The sequence below is a fragment of the Neopelma chrysocephalum genome, unplaced genomic scaffold, assembly GCF_003984885.1.
Source record: "Neopelma chrysocephalum unplaced genomic scaffold, ASM398488v2 Primary Assembly neopelma1_97034, whole genome shotgun sequence".
NCBI classification, from domain to species: Eukaryota; Metazoa; Chordata; class Aves; order Passeriformes; family Pipridae; genus Neopelma; species Neopelma chrysocephalum.
The window spans coordinates 1,496,533-1,517,293 of record NW_020925676.1 but is presented as its reverse complement, the minus strand read 5'-3'; the positions used below and the strand labels follow the sequence as shown (position 1 = coordinate 1,517,293).

General features: G+C 40.3%; 1 protein-coding gene across 1 annotated transcript; it reads right to left on the bottom strand.

Moving 5' to 3' along the window:
• Positions 1–4,154: 4,154 nt before the first annotated feature.
• Positions 4,155–18,135, bottom strand: SLC25A46 (solute carrier family 25 member 46). The gene is made up of 8 exons (XM_027671198.1): positions 17,806–18,135; positions 16,114–16,156; positions 13,716–13,773; positions 13,126–13,203; positions 12,380–12,480; positions 9,244–9,300; positions 8,745–8,802; positions 4,155–6,383 (listed from the first exon to the last, which is right to left on the bottom strand). Exons 1-8 carry the CDS (start codon positions 18,053–18,055, stop codon positions 5,805–5,807), a joined length of 1,224 nt encoding a protein of 407 aa, XP_027526999.1. The 5' UTR covers positions 18,056–18,135; the 3' UTR covers positions 4,155–5,804.
• Positions 18,136–20,761: the final 2,626 nt, after the last annotated feature.

Sequence of the window (20,761 nt, the reverse complement as noted above, 5' to 3'; positions counted from 1 at the left end):
CCTCACGGTCTTCACAGATGCATCTGGGAGAACACGAAAAGCTGCAGTGACTTGGGTAAACCCCGATACAGGACAATGGGAACAGGAGGTGCAGACCAGGAACCAAGGTTCTGTACAGGTTCTGGAACTGGCTGCCATCCGTATTGCCCTGGAGAAATTTTCTGAGCAACCTGTTAATGTTGTTACTGATTCTTGTTATGCTGCAGGTTTAGTCTCGCGCCTTGAGAGTTCGTTTCTTCGACATGTTTCTAACCCACACTTGTTGTTTGAAATGCGTTCAATTTGGTTTCTTGTTAATCACAGAAGGTTTGATTTCTACATTATGCACATAAGGTCACACACCGACATGCCAGGACCCATAGCTGACGGGAACAGGGAAGCTGACAGAGCAGCAATGTTTAACACCGTACCCAGAGTCTTAGAGCAAGCAAAATTGTCTCACTCATTTTTCCATCAGAATGCTCGCTCTCTAAAGAGACAATTTCAAATAACAATCAACCAAGCTCGAGACATCATCCTGTCATGCCCAGACTGTCAAAAAATTACACCTGTGCCATCTCAGGAAGGCGTTAACCCTAGAGGGTTAAAAGCTAATGAGATCTGGCAAACAGACATCACACACATCCCCGAATTTGGCAAACTGAAATATGTACATGTAACAGTAGATACACATTCGCAGTATATAACAGCCACAGCATACACAGGGGAAAAGGCCAAGGATGTGATAAGACACTGGCTCAGTTGTTTTGCAACCCTTGGTACCCCAAAACAAATAAAAACTGACAACGGACCAGCATACATCTCAGAAAAGGTAAGAGATTTCCTGTCAGACTGGGGAATCTCACATGTCACAGGCATCCCACACTCACCAACCGGTCAGGCAATTGTTGAAAGGGCACACCGCACACTGAAAGAGATGCTAGCAAAACAAAAAAAAGGGGGGAACCTGGATAGCCCGCAAGAACGGCTGTGGAAAGCAATGTATGTTATCAATTTTTTAAATTGTGACAGCACCGAAAAGAATAAGTATGAAAAGCAACACAGGCCTCAGGAGCCTGCCTCTCCCAAACCACCGGTCATGGTAAGGGATCTGATTTCTGGACAGTGGACGGGACCACTGGATCTTGTGACGTGGGGGAGGGGCTATGCCTGTGTGGGTGCAGGGAAAGAGCTAAAATGGATTCCTTCCAGGTGTGTCAGGCCCTACCTAGGTACACATTCACATCGGCAAGAACCAGAGTAACGCAGAAGTTATAAAAGAGTTATGTTTACATTTCAGGTTTACCTTAGGAACGACCAATGTGGCAAAAAGCATTCAATAAAAAATTCATGAATGTGTGTATGATGAGTGTAAGACGGCCGTCGAGCGAATGATGTGTGAATGAATATGTGCTGCATGACTGGACAAATATTAAAACACAAAACACCTCGCAAATACACTACCTCAGCCACAGGGTCATTTTAAGATAAGTTAGTTTTGCTAAGCTTAGCCTGTTCCTTAATAAAGTTGAACTCCCCAGTTATTTAAAACCCTCAAGTTAATAAAGGTTATAAGTTTGCACAGTTAGGCAAAGGCCTTTAAGTTAATAAAGTTATTTCTCCAAGTTGCACTACCCCTTAGGAATATAAGAAGGTTTTGAAAGGTTTACATTAGAAGCGTAAGAGGCCAAGGCAAGCAGTGTGCTGGGTCACTGCAAGCTTTGGTAGTTTACAAGTACTGTTCTGTTTGTATGCACTGTTGTTTTGCACTGTTTTTGTGATCCTCTTAAATAATTAAGAGGGGGGTGATGTAGGTACAGGGGCGTGTCTGAGGTACAGGGGGATGTACCGGGGCAGAGAGGCCCAAAGAGCATGCGCCGAGGTTCACAACCCCCACTGGGTAAAGGGATCACATGGTTATGGGATATAAAAGTGAGCGCGGAATTCGAATGGGCTCTCTGATTCCACCAGCTCCGGAGAGTGTGTAGTTATTCTTTATCATATAAAGGCAGCGTCACACGTGACACTACAGTCAATGGCAAGTTGAATATGAGTCAGCAGTGCCCTGGCAGCCAGGAGGGCCAACCATGTCCTAGGGGACAGCAGGCAAAGCATCGCCAGCTGGTCAAGGGAGGGGATTGTCTCACTCCCGTGTGCAGGTTTGGGCTCCACAATATAAAAAGACATTAAGCTACTGGACAGTGTCCAAAGGAGGACAACAGAAACAGCAAAGGGCCTTGAGGGTAAGCCATATGAGGAGCAGCTGAAGGCAATTGGCCTGTTCAGCCTGGAGGAGACCGAGGGGAAACCTCAATGCAGTCTACAACTTCCTCATGAGAGGCAGCAGAAGGGCAGACACTGATCTCTTGTCTCTTGTGACCAGTGACAGGATGTAAGGGAATGGCATGGAGCTGTGTCAAGGGAGGTTTATGCTGGGCACTGAAACAGGCTGCCCAGGGAAGCAGTCACACCATCAAGCCTGACAGAGTTCAAGAAGTGTTTGGACAATACTCTCGGGCACATGGTGTGATTTTTGGGGCTGTCCTGTGCATCGTTAGGAGTTGGACTTTGATGACTCTTGGGCTGGGTACCTTCCAACTCAAGATATTCTATGATTCTGCTCTTTGTTTGTAGCTGCAGGCATATATCCACTGAATGACCATATCAGAGGAATATCTCACATATACTTGCTTTGAACTTGCAGCTAAATTCAGAGGACCTAATAAAAGCATGTAATTATGAGTCTTACAAATTCTGCATAAATCTGTAAAACCCACCGCACGTCTGTCACATTATGGCAGACAGAACCCAGACCTAGATCCACTCGTGTGCCCCAAACTGTATCTGCTAAAAAGAATGAACATAGGTGGAACGTTGCTGAAGAAAAAGAGCACTGGCGCCAACACTAGATCTAAAAGCACTGTTCTAACACAACTAAAAGCCAAGTGTGACCTCTAATGCAGTGCATGAAACAACACAGGCAGATAATTGCCTGTTTCCAGCAGGCCTTATAGCTCAGTTTCCTGCCTGGTCTGTTGCCAGTTACGGACATGAAGGTTTTCATTTTAAGAAACGTGGATAAGAAGCAAAGTAATTCCTCACTGGAGGGAAATATTGAAGAGTCTGTCTTTCTTCACTAACATTTACCTTCCTGAAATCAGCTGTCTTCTTTACAGATTAAAAAAAAAAAAGTAGAAAGAAAAACAAGGTACAAAAAAGTAGTTGTTTGTATCTGCAAGAAGAGAGTACATAAGAATTTTTCATACTCCAGAGCAACCTACTTTCTACAGTAATTCTGTATTTTGTAATTTTCAGTGGTACATCTTGCTAAAGCCACCTATTGATCACTTGGGAGCTAAAAACGGAGTACTTAGACTTATGATCCACATGAAAACCAGAAACACATTAACAGCACTCTTATGATTAAAAAGGTTAAAAATATTTTTTCAGCCCACATTGACTGACATTTTTGCATGGGCAAAAAAATAGCAACTCTGGACAAAGAGTATTACTTCTTTTGGAAGATAAAAAAAGTATATATGAAGAATCTAAACATGTTCATTCTAACTGATGGGAAGAGGACCAAAAATGAATAGCCCAAAGCAAATGTTTTTTCCAACATGGAACAGCTACTCTACACTGACAGTGTTCTTTCTCACCCTGCTAAAGTTACAGATCTGATTCTATAGAGTAGAACTGTAAAACTCCCAGCAATGAAAATGAGTGTTTGACACAGTATTATAGCACAGTATCCAGTGCTATTCTGAGAACTCATCTTCCCTCTTGTAGAATATACAAAGGCATCCTCCAATTCATATGGCAAAATGCCCTAAAATTTTATTCCTATAAAAGCATTATCGCTCAACTTCACAGATACATCTGCCAAGTGCTGGTCTCCAACATGCACTTAGTTATTTCCTCAAGGCATCTGTGATGGAATAGTTAGCTTCAGTTGAATTGAACACCTTTGAAAAAGCCAGTTTTATGTATTAAAAGTTGGATTTTAAAACTTGACTGGACAAGGGCCTGCACAATCTGGACTGAAGTCAATGTTGTCCCTGCTTAGAGCAGGAATTTGGACTAGATGACTTGCTGAGGTCCCCTCCAGTCTGGATGATTTTCTGATGTGGCTTTCTTGATATTCATAGAAACTTTAAAAGAAACCAACCCAGGAATTGAATATTTTACCCAAGCTCTTGTATGTAGTTTAATTCAACATATTCTTGCACTTAGGAAAGTTAAGGAACTTGAAAAAGCCACTTTGAAGTCTATACAGTAAAACATAACACACAAATCAGGAATCCTGATTCACCTCTGTGGTGAATTACTTTATAATACAATGAATTCTCATTTTATTTCATACGCTATACACTAAATTTGCAATATTTCAAAATAAACCAGTTTCCGAGTTCACTATACTTTCCATTTCAACACTTATGCATTTAAAATACATGAAAGTTAGATTAATAATAAAGTAGACCTGATTTAAAGTCAGAATTTATGAACAGCAATATCTTTGCATTATTTTGCCATGACTACTTTCCATAAGTGATAACTACACAATGATTTATGATTAAAATGCAGATCAATTTACAGCATTCACAAAAACAGACTTGCCACATGAATGTGAAAAAAGCAACAGTCTCTCATATAATTTAAATGTGACTTTCCACATGCTAGTTTTATTTGCTGAAAACCATCTCTCTCCCTCCTCCCCCTGATATTTAGTGATGAAACCAAGGACTGAGTCATTTAGAATGATCAGAAATCATTTTCAGGCTGAGTCTGAAGGGGAAGAGGGCAAAAATTATACATTTCAGTGGTTCACTTGCACATAAACAGACTCAACTCTGCTCCGCAAAATATTTAATCTAGCAGAGACTTTAAATGAAGGACATCAGTGCTAAATAGTAAACAGATGATTTTACACAGAACTCTGATCTAACGGAAGAGAAACTCTAGGAAAAGCCAATTGTTTTTTTAAGCTTTCTGTACAGTTTGAACACCACTACTGCTATATGCATTTGTAAGATTATTTTACTTTCATATGAAGTAGCAGTGAAACTAAACCCTGAAGTTATCAGTGGAAAGTCAACTACAAATGGCACTTACACATGCACACATCAGTTTCCAATTTGCTTTATTCACACACCTTAGTTATTGTAAGCCTTGCAAACAAACTGCAAGACAGTCAAATTTGCATTCGGTGCAACTTTGCCCAAAATCCATTTTTCATTGTTTTCATAAAAAGCAAAAGATTCCCTTAGTCATCTTCTGCCATGCTGCAGCAAAATAAGTAGTCTATGTACCTGTAAATTATGACATTTAAGTCTACTTAAATTACTTTTACAGTTTCTATTTAACTCGCAGTTCCATTAATAGTGACGTTGGAAACATTTTTAAAAGACAAGTAAAGCCATCAGTCCTCCACTTGGAAGTTCTTACAACTTAAGAAAATAAATTCCTTTGAACTGGCTAACAGTCCATATTAAATATCAGATGTGATGCTTACAAAGCAGATATTAACAACTCATATCCATATCAGTCAGTGAACTGGTGAAAGATAAATTCTCACTGCAATCACATTTGAAATCTGATCCCCTTTTATGACTGCATATGATGTACTCAATTTCTGTCTATCACTTTTAAACAGTACTTTTTTAATTACACTTCGGAAACTATATCCCCATTTTTAAAACAAGTTGTTTTACAGTGTAAGGAGAATCCATTGAGTGGATTCTTCAAAGTTCTTTTTCTAAGCCATTTTAAACAACTAGGCTAGCAAGTCAATCATGACCACTTTGCTAGATCCAGACCCGGGCAGATTAAGAAACGTTTTGAAGCACTGTTGAGTAAATAATTTTGGTAAGCTGTAAAACTGCCACATGCAAGGTATACTGTACTATAACTGCTCCAAATCCTTTATAAAAACCTTGCATTCCTTCTTCCCGTTTTATAGTATTTATGCAGTCTTTCATTCCCTCATACTGAGTATTGATTGGAAGCACTTCATAGCCAAGGTCTGTATTGTCAATTATTGTGCGTGTCCCTTGAATATGAAGGCGGTGTAAAACTGTTTCCAGTGGGTAGAGCATGACATCAGCACAAAGGCTGGCAGCAAAGCTAGCAATCAGTTCTGGGAAATACGCATCCAGCATGCTTTGCACAGAAGTGGAGCTCTCAGTTGGAAGGTTGTGGGAATTACCCCTTTTCAGAACAAACAAAACAAGCTTCTGGACGATGGAACTAATGACGTAGTGAAGAACTCCATGTACAGCAGTTGGGAAAGTCAGGACCATCAGAGGGAGGAGGCGCTTGCTATGGGGCACTCCCAGGCCTACAACTCTGCCAATTCCTTCCTTCACGCAGTCCAGGATGCCAGGATTATCTCGAATTATTTCACTCTACAAGCATAAAGAAGTAGTTACAACTTGTGCTGACCACTTCAGAACCATCCTGACATCCACTGACACTTCATCACTGATGAACTTTTTAAAAAAAAACAGTTAAACATTTGCATGCCACATGTCCACACAGCTGTATAAATAAAAACACTCTGTATAACACTCTTGAGAGCATTCATTTACTTCATTCTTTAAAAAATGAACCCATCTTGAAGAGGTTTTTTTTTAATGTATACTGCAGTTGTGTTTCTATCAAAGAAACTCAACCTTCAGTTGACCGTTGAAAGCATAAGTCTGCAAAAAGGTCATGAACTTAGAATGTCTACTTCTGGAGAAAAATGCAAGAAAGTATTTATCTAATTCAAAATTCCTTTACTTTGAGGACTATGACTATAATCTCTGAACTTGACTGTACATAGTAAAGACTTCTATAACTAGAGTTGAAAGATCATTTTCAATATGAATTTATAGGCTCAGATTTCCATGTTTCCATTGCATTATATGCATTGAAAACAGTATTCTTTACCCATGCTGTCTGTTAGTAAAGAGATAATTATCCTGTTCATGTAGCTGAACTAAAAATCCATAGTTATTTACTCTGTTACATTCCCTCTATGAGCGTAGGATTAACCTATAAGCATTGTTTCTCCTTCCAATGCTTATACAAACTCCAGTATTTTATCATGTGGTTTACATCTGAAATTCAAGATTTGGGTGCTCTCCTGAGTCCATGTGGGCTGTGTCCTGACCTCATGCTGGGACAGACCACCAGAATATTCCTCAGAATTCTGAGGAAGGACTAAACAGCCTGCAAAGCCTTCATGGTCACTAATGCACAAGAGAAAAACCAATTAAAAAACCGTTGTTTCAGACTCTAAATACAAATTAAGCATCACAACCTCTCCTGACTCCTTTTCTTCCCGATATTGCTGGTCATTGCACTTCAAAACCGTTCTTGCTTTAGTCAAATAACGCCACCATGAGGTTTGAGGTGTTAATGACAAAAGCAGTAATGTAGCAGCCCCGAATGTCTACCATTTACAGCTATTTTGATAAAATGTATTTACTTGGAAAAGTGTCAAATACTGTTGAACAGTATGGCTTATCAGAATTAAGACAAAGTCAATATAAACCTGTTAGTAGCAAATCCCACAATCTTTACAACTTTTCCGGTTTGTTACTGGTCATTGTCCTCATGCAGTACAGGGATATAATGTAAAACTGGCCAGCCAAGTTGCTCCCCTCCACTAATTATTACAGCTCAAACAAAATCTCCACAAATGCTCTCTTTACAGAGATGATCACCAATCTAAAAGGCTGGAAGAGATGCTGGTTTGGCTTTTTGATTGTTTTCCTACTAAGCTGCTTTCTAGCAAAGAAACTTTACACTCACTTTGCAACAACATCCTTTCCAACAAAAATACAAGCAGTAAGATACACAAATATAACATTCCATTCTGTGGCCTGCTATGAACTCAAGGGACATTGACAGTGTTCTGCCACTGTTTCTAGTTCCAGAATTATGGCATGTTCAGGGTAGAGCCATTCCCCAGTAATAAAGGCAGTCTGAGTTCCAACAGCTTTCCATTATGACACCAGCTACGTATCCCAAATCTTCCACAAATGCACAGATCCCCTCAGGCTGTATTTTTAAAATAATTCAAGAGGAGACAGGGTTTCCTAAATACAGAGTAACTTTAGAGAAAGCAAGTTTGTTGCTGGGAGTCTCTCTTTGCCTCTCTCTGCACAGATATTTAATCTCACCTGTCTGTTAATCCATAATGTAGCCAATTCAGACAGAAAAGCTCTCCTAGTACCTTCTGGCTAATTTAAGCTTGGATCTTCTGCACAAAGCAGAATCCTGCCCCTTAAGAGTTCAGGCCTGTAAAGTACATGCTGAAACTAAGAAACTGTAGAAGTCAGCCTTCTCCACAGAAAAAGCACCACTTTGGAGACACACCCTAGCAAACAGTCTCGACAGTACTTACAACTTGTTCATGTCATGAATGAAAATTATTTTGATGACTGAATGACACAACAGTGACTGTCCTGTACCGTCTGCACGAGAGCTCACTTTACAGAGAGAGTTCCACCGGCTGCACAAAAGATACTAGCATGTTAGTTAAGTGCAACTCATTATACAGAGAACTCTGGCAGAATTACCCTAGATTGAGAGTTAAGATAAACATTCACAGTAAACATTTTTTATCTCAGTTAATAAGTCATAACAGCCTCAAGCAAAACAAATGCAATTACTGCAACAAACTTGAATTCAAAGCCAAAGATTTACTTCTCTGCATAATCTGATCTATAAACAGAATAACAGGAACTTGTTAATTGTTGTAAATATATGTAAATTACCTGTACAGTTTCAATCAGGCTCGCAGAATAAAAAGGCATTGCTATCACATGCGTTAAACTGTAGAAATCAACAAGGTAACAATTAAGGTCATGACAATTACTCTAATTTCAGCCAAACAGGCACAAGAAAGTTGATAAAATTAGCAACCAAATTATTCCTAAGAGAAAGTTAACAAAACATGACTTAATTACTCAATTACTAAAACACACATCAATAAGTTGAGAAAAACTTCAGTCAGAAGTTCTGCTAAATTCTATTTCCATGTGATCAGACTGATTCAGTTCTAATTAGAAAGATTAGAAGAATCTAATCTTTTAAATCAGTCCAGTTTGTGGTGGTTTGCGGTGTATGCAATCTAGATTGTTCAAAAAATCAATCTGAAAATTACATAAGCACCCTGTCAAGTAACCATAGCTGCAGACTAAACTAATATACGTTTAGTAGTTTTATAAATGTTTAGATAATTAGACATAAGGTAGTAACACCTGCTATACTTACCCTTTGAGTAAAAGATGTCCACCTATCTGCTTGAAGTTCCATTTATGTGAAAGCTCCCTAAAAAGAAACGTATTTACCACAATATGAATAAGAACATATAAAATTCTCAAGCATTTCTCCCATGGGTGTCAATATCCAGTTCTCATACCGGCGTTCTCCTATTGGTTTATGTTGCAGGATTTCTCATATTGGAAAGACAGAGCAAAACATTTAATAAATCATGCTTAACTTCCAGAAGTTATTCAGGCCTTCAGACATTTGATCAAAAAAGGTTTCAGCTATTAATTAATAAGGTGTATGTAGCTCTCACAGCAACTGGTTTTAGTCTTTGGCATTTATTTTGCATTCTTTTACACTATCTCTTAAAGCAATTTCAGGGAATACTGGATTTTAAAATCTCAATACTTTTCCTTTATCAGCATACAATTTTTATTATGTTTTGGTTTGGCTATGCCTTTCTGTTCTTTGAGGTTATATTTACCCTGTTGTTTTTTTCCTGAAAACTTAAATCACATTCTGACACAGCTAGACAAGAACAAAAGATCAAGCTAGAAGCTGCATAGTAATTCTGTACAGATGTAACTCGAGCTTTTTGACTTATGACCAGTTTATAGCATATCCTGATTAAATAAAACCTAACACAAAGGTGGCATGAAAACCATTCCCTTAAAGTAGTATCTTTACATACTTCAAAATATGAACAGCAAATGTTTCTATTCCACTTGACAGAAAATGTAAACCCACCTAGCTCAAGAAAACTCAAATACCACATGTACTTACCATGCATATGGTAAATAGTCCAGCTATGAGGTAAAGATACTTTTGTCTCAAGTGTTGGGTACACTAGACTTGGTATTTTTAATAACAAGGTATAAAGTGTTCATCTTCCATTCTTGTCCAGGAATTGCACTTAGCCATTGCCTGCAGTCATAACAACTCTTTACTCTTTCTCAAGAATTTTGTGCTACAGTACCTATCACTTTCCTAAACATAGTAACAGAAGATTATCTTTGCCATTATATATTTCAGACACTTGGATCATATCCACTGACCCATAATACTTAAATGATGTGGAAAATTAAACCACTCAAACTAAGCTTAACCTGTCAATCCACTCAGTACAACTGTTGCTGCAGTGGAAGAACAATTACAGAATGAGTTTGTCTAGTACAGAATCGCATTCACATCCATTTCTGCACCCCTCTCCTAAAACAGGGGTATTCTTTTATGATACCATGATATAGAATTGGAATTGACATTTTACTTCCCTGTGTCCTTTGGATCCTGATAATGTGGTTAAATAACCTTTTAAATCAGATTTGCTGGCACTGCTGCTGTAAGCAATAACCTTTACCTCCACATGACAGCCCAAATATGCCACCACTAAAAAGGAAGAGAGAACACTCAGTAGAAAATTAGGGTGGGGTGGTGCATGAAGGAGACAACCATTTTAGCCAGATCACTTCCCCAGTGCAGTTCATTTCCTGACTGTTCACATACTGTGTTGGCACAAAGATGGGAGTAGCACTGAGGAAGGAATCAGCTGGTTCCAGAAGAAAGATTTGCTTATTTTGGCAGCACCACCAACTGCTGAACAACTGGCCCACAAGAAGAAAATTGCTACTCTCATTTAGCAGAAATCAGAACTATGAAAATATAAACAACCTATCGCATCTTGTGAACTTAAGCATACCCTACAGCTGTATTTAAAAACTAGAACGAGCCACATTCGGAGGAAAAGTGTATGCCTGGGAATTTCAGTTACATATGAGACAGAGCTGACCAAAAACCTTAAATACACACACCACCCAATTTAAGTAGGAAATGCTTTTATTAATGCTTTTGAGCCTGCAAAGACTTACTTTTAATAGTATGGATGTATTCATCATAAGAGTAGTTCGATTCAGCCTACCTACAGTTCTTGTCTTTAAAACCAGGTTAGTTTCCATGTCCCTTAAATGCTTGGTCTCTGTCCACACATTCAAAACAGGCACTTGTCTCTTCCGAAACCTAATATGATTCTCAAGCTCACTGCTCCATTCAAAACTAAACCATAAACCCAACCACTTGCCTGTCTCCCAATATATTTTCCAAGACAGGTCTTCATCATTCTATTGGCTTCCACTTGTTCCCTGTAACTTAAGTAAAGCACCTTTTTCTAACTTTTGATGAACTCAGTCTTGCACTACCCTACTTTACTTTACTTATATTACTTTATAAAACAAACACACAACCTGCTTACTCTTAACGTATCTGCAACAAAACTGATAGTAGATATTATTACAGTTGTCAGCCCTTACTGTTAGCTCTGAATCATTATAAAACAAAATAAAAAGCCTTCAAAATAAAATTCTTTATCAGTTTTGTATCTCAAAGCAGAAAGACATCACAATATTTCACCATAATTCTGGAGTTATCGTAAAGCATAAATTAGACAGAATCACAAATCAAACTAAAAGATATTACTAAACTTCTAGAGCAGCAGATGGACTCAGTGATGTAGAACGGTGAATATTTCTTTAAATTAAGTCAGCCATTTTTAGTTGTAGCCCCTTCATTATGAGAACATTGAACAAAGTACATGTATTTGTTGGTAAAGAAGGACAGAAGACAAAGCTGCCAGTCACATGGGCTCTTATTTACCATGTCTTCTCATTTACTAATGCAGGCCATTCTGTTCTCTCACCTACCACAAACAGTGCAAATGTCCAGCAAAATGCCAGTGCGGGCTTTTTAGCTGTGCAAGTTGTCTGTACTTAGATTAATGAGACCTGGAATTTTTACCTTAGGTATGGTACTTGCTAGTATCACACAATATCAACCAAAATACAACAAGAAATTTATTCTTTTATTACAGTCAAATAACACTAAAGACTTATTTGCTACAGTATTTCTATACTCAGACCAGTAAGCAGACACGCCAAACATACAAAGCTCCCAGAAAGAGTCTCCTAGTATTTCTGAATTACAAAGTTGCCTTTGCCAAGACAACCACACTGTGCTTGGAAACACCTATTCAATGTCTGACTGTTCTCATGAAGTAACATATTTCAGACATGCTTACATTTCTAAATTTTTGAATACAGGTCAACAACTGATAATAAATTTGTGAAGCAGTAAAAATCCCATGCAATACCTCGGCAAAGGTGTAAATTCACTGATGATGCCTTCTGTTCCCAGGGTTATGCCCTGAACAATGAAAGTGCTGCCCATTCCTTTCCAGAGAGCTCTTGGACCCTGTGTTTTGAAATATGCAATAAAAAACTCAAAAAACTTACTAATTATTATAAAATTTCAGCAAATTCATACCATGTAAGGCTACAATTCTACTGCTCAACTTTATCACCAAATTCAGGTGATAAAACACTTTTCAACTCTAAAGAAACGTTTGCTTTTCAGTAATTTCAAAGAGTTGTTAACAATTTTGGAGGTGTCTCTCTCACTGTTAATACTCAGTACTATAAACTTAACACCACTTCCTACGGACAACAATGACCTTGAGATATTAAAAATCCATAAGAAATTCAAAAATTCTCATCTGAGTTTCAGGATTGTCATACCCATGCAGAACTGGAAATTAATTCCGTATTATCACTGAAAGTAGTTGCTTAGATATTATTATTATCCACATAAAGATTAATCATCTTTTAGAATACTTATGAAAAAAAATTAAGTTTCAGGGACCTTTTGTTTTCTACAACATCTACAAATTGTCCCCACTAAGTACTATACTTCTTAAAAAAATGACTTACAATGATCTTCTTGAAACATTTCTCCAAATAATAAACCCTTATAATGGTCATATTTTTAAACAACAAATACATAAAGAGTTATATATTTCAACGTACACTGCTCAGATACAGCCTGTCACCAAATACTGACCTGTGTCTTATTGATGCAGTACATAATATTGACAATAGTAAATGGAGTGAGATGGTAATTCCGAGCATGATAATTAACCTGTTAAAAATACAAGTAGTAGCAGTTTTAGTAACACACTTGTAGATGGTACAATTCTGAAGAATAAAAGCATTTCCAATGTAAGAACTTTATCTCTGTAAAGGTCAGCTAAAAATATGAATAAATTCCCACTGAAATTTAGGGAAACAGGCAGAACTTTTAAGTATTTGTACAGTGAAAATGTAAACAATAAAGGAAGCATAAATTGGAAACTATTAAACAAAGTATTCTGCTTGTAATTGAGGGATCTGGAAGTTGTTCTGTAGACTGCAAAACACTTGCTGTAATTCACTTTCACTGCCCAAAAAATGATTAAGGATTTCCAAGATGAGTTAAATCTCAGAATGGAAAACAACTATTCTACAAATAAAAACAAGTTAATGTAGCAGTGTCTCCCTAAAAATTGTGATGCTTATTTCTCTATTTTCATAACTGTATGAAAGTATGCAGTATAAGGAGTATACCACAGTACACAGGAGCTCTGACTGGAAGAGGTAACATAAAAGACATACCTGACACTGACGACGTAGAACAATGCAGGGATGTGCCAACACATTTTCTGTAAATAGGCTTTCAAAGAAAATTGTATTTAATGCATGAGAAGCCACTATAAATTTCTTAGAAAGATAAGGCTTGTTATTTTTCTCTAACAACATTAGATCAATACTTGGAAAAACCACGTAATATCTAGTGAACTAATGGGGCATTTTTGATGGCTGCCTGATATCCTGCCAATACTACAAAAGGAACCAGTTACAAAAAAATCTGACACTCATGTTCACTATGAAAAAGCCACATATATATGTAGTATGAATGTATTTTTATAGGCAAAATACCAAACCAAATTTCTTAAGCTCTCCCTCCTCAAAGCATCAGAGAACAAAACAGGCCAGAGCCACAATTATAAAAGGATTAGTTTCTAGTTTTATGTTCATTCTGCTTACCACATTATTAATCAAGACTCTCCTTAGCAGGGCTAGAGGACTGGTAATAACAGCTGACTGTTTTTTCATTGAAAACACTACCACCCAAAACTAACTTTTCCACCGCTCCCAGAAGCTGTACTTCAATTAAAACTTAACAGAAAAGTTCTCTCCCTTTCAAAGTAGGATTCCTGGTTGCAGCCATGCAGAGAAACTATTCATTCCATCTCAGGTTGCCTGAGTGATCAGAGTACTTACCTGTATGTCGTTCAAACCTGGGATATGGATTAGAAAAGGAAAACATCCAGGATTTTCTAAATATCCCACGTAGCAGCTACAAGATCATCTGGGGTAAGTTTCTTAACTCCAGACAAACAAGTACTAACTGGCACAGAAAAGCACTGACCCTGCAGTTTCGTAACTACTAAGCTACTTAGTAGTTTGCTTACACCAAAAGAGGTGAAACCTTCCCTGTACTTCAGCTGGTATCTACTCAGCCTTCCCTGTAGCCAACTCAACTAACCTCACAAAAACTACATGTTCATTTTAGTCCTAGTGGGCATGGTGCTCAAAATGTGGAAAACTGTCATGCTTAATTAAATCAAAACCTACAGTTCACAACATATCTCTGCTCCTGAATGAGATCATGTTCCTGCCCTATGGCTCCATTCCTGTGCTGGTAGCATCCTGAGGTCTCCTGCTACATAAGGGTGGAAAGAAATCAAACTCCTCTTTACACGTTTGGAGGGATTAGTTCTTCCTCTTCCACTCCATCATCTCTATTTTAACAAATGAAAAGCTTATCAAGGGGCAAGCTTGAATGTGCAAGCTGAGACACTGCAAGGAAAGCAGTGGGAGAAGAGGGATAAGCAGTTTCATGGAAGGGGATGATCCAATTTAAGCAACTCATTAGTTGCCAAAAATGGTCATTCCTAGTCCTCCCTCTTTATTCCTTCCCTCTCTGGTCCCATCAACTGGTGTCTGCTGGTTGACATAGCTAGTCAACTCCCAGGTATATCAACCTAACTGAAATAGGAAAAAATAATCCAGCTCTTTCACTGACTCTGTTTTAGTGAGTCAAACAGGTTAAAGAGGTTCTGATCGGCATCAAGGGTCATAACTAAGGGACAGGAGCAGGACAGGCTGGTGGTCAAGAGAAAAAAAAAGGTCCTCCTCTTCAAGTAAAACTACACTATATGAACCTGAACTGACATAGCTTCGCATATTGGTCCAGAACTGAGTAACTGGCAGAAGTATTCTCATACTCTGAAGAGAGAAGCACTTTTCTCTGAGAAGTATCACATTCAAGTCAACAAGGAGTTAAACCTTTTTTTAATTCTAACTTTTCCAAGATAAAAAAAAAAACAACTCCCACCCTTTCACAAACTGCATTAGTACTTTGACCAAGGAAAACCTAATCAGGTGAGTATGACTCAGCAGGCCTCCTACAAAAAACCCTCAGCTTACCATCATCCTTACGCCTGACAATTAAACCTCTGAAAATGTTAAATATCTTAAAGTCTACCATTTTCTCAAAAACATTATCAATGATCAGTGTCACCATAATAAGCAATAAAATGGTTATCAGACCACTTGGCTAGATGAACATGATGATCCCATGATATTTTGATAACATACTTGAAGACATTTTCACCTTGTTAGAAAATATTTGCATTACCTAAAAGTAGTAATTAAAGTGGCAGATGTGAAAAAAGTTCTCTGATGTTACTTTCAGATTGCTCAGACAGGGTACTCATGTCCTGGGCACAACTTATGAAAAACTGTTTCTTGCATTCATTGAGTATTTAGTATTTTTGAGCAACAGTTAAAGAGAACAGAAAACTAAATGGATTCTCAGTAATAGGTTTCTACAGGTACTTCAGCTGCTGAAGTCTATTGGCACAAAAACACAACACAAAAGTACATGTAGGGTTTGTAAGACAAATAAGAGTTTTAGTACTTCACTGTCAGTGAATACAACTCTTACCTTGCAAGGCCAATTCCAAAGCCTGCAAATCTGTTCAACTGTTCTGGAAAAAAAAAAAATTAAAAAAAACAGCTGTGCTAATCATATAACAGGAGAAAATGCCCTGCACAGGACCTGAAAAACTAATTTCATTCTGTACTTGCTTCAGAAAATTACAAGCACTAAACCACAACATTTACGGCAGCTCAGCAACAGAGAATATAAAAAAATTATTTCCCCAGGGATACTTCACTTTGGACTGCATTTGAGTTTGTACATGCTTTTATACATAAAATTATGTTTGTCTCACAGGGAAAAAAGAGAAAGTGAGCACTAAAAAAAATTCTAATTCAAACCACCTACTGAAAAAGTTAACATACGTGGTAGTTTACAGTAATTCTGAGACATAAATTTAGATATCTGAGGTGAAAATAATGCTAAAAACAAAAGAGTAAAAAGGAGCCAATTTGAGAAAAGTAACACAAAAAAGCCACAGATGAAGTAACAAACATCAACACAAAGCAAATTTTCAAGCCAGTTGTTTATCTCCACAAATAATTTTGTCCTTTGCAAAAATCTAGTTACCGGAGAACTGTCAAAACTGCAACAAGAGCTCATTGAACTCATTAGTTCAACTCTGTTGTCTGCTACCAGGCAGACATTTGCACATTGGGAGTTACAAGAGATTTTAAAAAGAGCGTAAGAACTGTAAAGGCAACTGAAAATTGATGTTCAGCCCTACAATTTTCAGGGTGCAAGCAGTCTGAAAGCACGGATAAAGCCAGTAACTGTGTGGAGCTCCACACAGATGTGGCAGCCCTCCCAAGAGCAATGGTAAGACTCTCCATCTGCAGCAGCTGCATTCAGTGATTACAGCCACTCCTTATCAGTCCCCCAAAATGCAGAATGAACATACTCTTCATAAGGAGATAGGAGGAAAAAAAAGGCAGTATCCAAGTACATCAGAATACTTAAAACAGTGCTTTAACCAGTGCTTGCATGGAGGAAAAGTCCAGCTAAGGGTTGTACTCATTGTAAGACCGAATAAAATGCACTACAGGTTAAAAAAACCCCACTTGCCTACTAATGTAACTCAATTTCAGATAAATTAGTATTTCATGAAACTTAGATACTCAAGTATCCTTTTAATTAAAGGGGACAACGTCCAGTAGCATTGCTACACTTTTTCTTAATTCATCTCCATTCCACTAAGACCTAAAACGATACTTCAGTTCTGAGGGTTTCTGCTGGAAAAGACTTGAACGCAGTTGCTTCCTTAAATCCTGCCAGTCCCACAGATCCTTCGCTATCAAGGGTGGAGGGTGGTTTATGTCATCAGCTCGTTCTCAGCCTAACAAGCTGCACGAACACAGCCGGAAACACCAACACTGCCTAAAAGAAACACTCGAGGCCAGGAGGCACTTCCTGCCTTCACAGAAGGCAGAGTATTTCTGCAGGATGTTGTTTACATGGGCTCAACCGGGAGCTGCGGGGGTGGCGCGTCCTGCCACTCCCAAAAACCACCAGTGGCACGGGAACTACGTGGTGCTGGGGCGCAACAACCGATCATGGAGCAGTTCTCCTTCTTCTAAGTGACTTTTTGTTCCCTTGTGCACCGCCAGCACATAGGAGCGCACAGCCCGGGGCCGCCGCCCGCCCGCCCTCACCCGGCTCACGGGGGACCGGAGCTCAGTCCGGCGGGCCCCCCCTTACCGGCGCCGGGGCCGCCCGCCCCGAGGTTGGGCTCCTCGTTGGGGCCAGCGCCGCCCAGGGGCGTCCCGGCCCCGTACGGCGGCGTCTTCTCGCCCCAGTGCAGGTTGCGGCTGCCGGGGATGTCGGGCGGGGTGGTCACCCAGTGGCCCAGCTCCGACCCGCCGAAGGGCCTGGCGCCCGGGCCCGGCTCCTCGCGGCCGCCCCCGCGGTAGCCCAGGCCGTCGAAGCCGTCGGGGCGCCGCGGGTGCATGGCTGGGGGGTGGCTGAGGGGGCCAGAGAGGGACCGAGAGGGAACCGGGCGGGGGCCGTGCTGGGGGCCGGCACCGGACCCGGACCCACCGCCCAGACTGGCACTTCCGGCAGCGCTGAGGCCGAGCGCGTGACCCCCAGGGGGCGGGGCCGGCGGCGCTGGGCCAGTAGCGACACTCCGCTTGCCCGTCTCTGGGCGGGGCGCACGGTCCGGAGTGAGGGCGGGCGAGGGCGCCCTCTGGCGGTGTGGAGGACCCTTCGGCAATGTGGGGAATTCTGTGCCAGGACTGGAGAGTCCTGTGCCAGCACCGTTCCCGGCCTTCCCCCTGCCGAGCGCTCTCCGTGTAAAACCCGTGAGAAAGAACAGGATGTGGCTGCAGAAGGGCGTCCGTGCCACAAGATAGGGCAGCTGTGGGGCAAACATCCTCGTTGCCATCCCTGGTGATGCACACAACGCAGTAAGGTGGAAGCACAGGAATGAGGTGGAGAAGTGGGCATGGACTGGAGAAGGGGATAAAGACCATCCTGAAGCCCTGTGACCCGTTTGCAGAAAGGTCTGAAAGTGCAGCCTGCACATGATAAGTGGATTGCATGAAAAGCAAAAAAACCATCTTTGGGGTGGGAAATCATCCATGAGAAGGTATCCACCAAGCAGGATCCCGGGTATCCCATCATTCAGACCAAAACAGCTGGATTTTATCAGACACATAAGTAAACCCTTAGGCAGAAGTCAAAAAAAGACAGCCTGGGGTTTCCAGTGTCTGCTGGCAGTTTGGATTTGGATCTGTGACATCCTCCTGCTGTCCATCTCCACAACTCCCTGAATCACCCAAAGGAAGCTGGAAGGTGTTCCAGACTCCTGGATTTCTCCCTTACACTGGGAGCTGACATCCAGCATGTCTGTGCTGTCACTGGCTGGTGCTTACTCACCAATGCCCATCAAGGGTGATCTGGGCAAAAGAGACAAGTTTGGAACTTAAGTGGGTCTTTCAGGGTTTGTTTTTCCACACAGCTGACTCGAAGGTGGGGTGGCTGGATAATCCTTTGCTGCCCATGCAGTAGCAGCTCCACTTCAGCCTTCTGTTGTCTATGATGTGTCACTGAATCAGTCACCAAAACTCTATTGGTTTCATTCCTCCTGGGTAGCTGAGCATTTATGAACACGTAGAACTGTTTTTCCTGTGAAATGGCATGAGAAGACAAAATACTCACCAGCATTGCTCCCAAGCCCAGCAGGTAGCCTTGCAGGCTAGTGCTGTGGATTCAGGAGAGGAGAACTGGGAGTATTTCCCTCCTCCCTGGGATTAGCTGCTCCTCAGCACGTTCAGGGTTGTCCTTGGAAAAGCCTTGGGAGGCTAAGAGATGCTCATTGTCTCTGGTGCCTGAAAATCCAAGGCAGAACACCTGGAGAATTACATATACCTCCAAACCATGAGATTGACACCAAATTGTATCAAAATCAAGAAAAAGGGCAAAGCCAATATATGATGCTGTGTACAATGCATTAATGCAGTTTTGATGGTTTTGACAACAGAGTACCAAATTCTGTAATTGCTTGTTATAGGATTAATAAATGCAAAGCCATGGATAAACAAAGTTCAGAATCTGTTCTTCAGCTGAGTTGAAGAAACGTGTGGGAACTGGGAATCAGACCTAAAGCAATGAAAAGATTCTTGTCGGTTTAAGTGGTTACTCGAGTAAGGCTATCTGCTACTAAGTGGTATTATCCTGGGGGCTTGTGATTGTATCAGTTTGGCCTGGATTTCTTGACAAGTCCAAGCTGTCCCCTCCCGCTCTTTCAAGTGAGGAAAAAAAACAAAGCACAGAAAAACCAAAAGAAGCCCGAACGAAACGGGATTATATCAAAAATATATATTTACAATTATATGTACAATTTGAATATATTGTACATACAATAGGGAGCTCCCGAGGGGAATAAAGGGAAAAGGGAGGGGGGAAACAGGGATAAAAAAACCCTAAAACAAATATCCTACAAATATACACCGTTAATAGAGAGCTAGCGAATAAATAAAAAAAACTAATTAAATACTTCCCTGAACGAGACAGCAGAACTGTGCGAAGCACCAAACAACTCCCCACACCTCCTGGAGGGACCAGAGATAACGGCAGATCTAAGCAAACAGACCTTGGCCCATACAAGCAAAGACCATCTGCAGAGAGACCTGTCGTCTTCAGCCACCGGAAGAGAGAAGAGAGCGAGCTCTCTTGTCTGCACCTTATTTATATGTTGTATTACGCTAAAGGATGATATGGAATACTTCCTCAGATTTCTGACCCCCATTGCTAAGGAAAGCCTAAAAAATCCAAAAGCCAACCCACTACAGTGATGAGAAAATTGCATTAAAGGACTCAAAGACTGTCTCTGATCAAGATTTGGATTTAGATTCATTTTAATTCACCAACACAACAACGGTGTACATATGTATATATGTACATGGGGTGTGCATCCTCCCTGCTCCTCCTCGGGCCTCCATGTATCTGAGAAATGCTCATTAAGCCTGTCTGTGATGAACAGCACCTGGGCTAAGCTCCTCTTGGGATTATCAGAAACACCGCCTGCTCCCAGGGATTAGTGCTGTCTAACAAGCTCCTGCTTTTTAAGGAACAGCCTTGGAAACTTATTTCTCTTGCCTGAGTAACAACCCAAGCAGAATAGAATCTTTTCAAAGAAAGTTACTGACCCAAA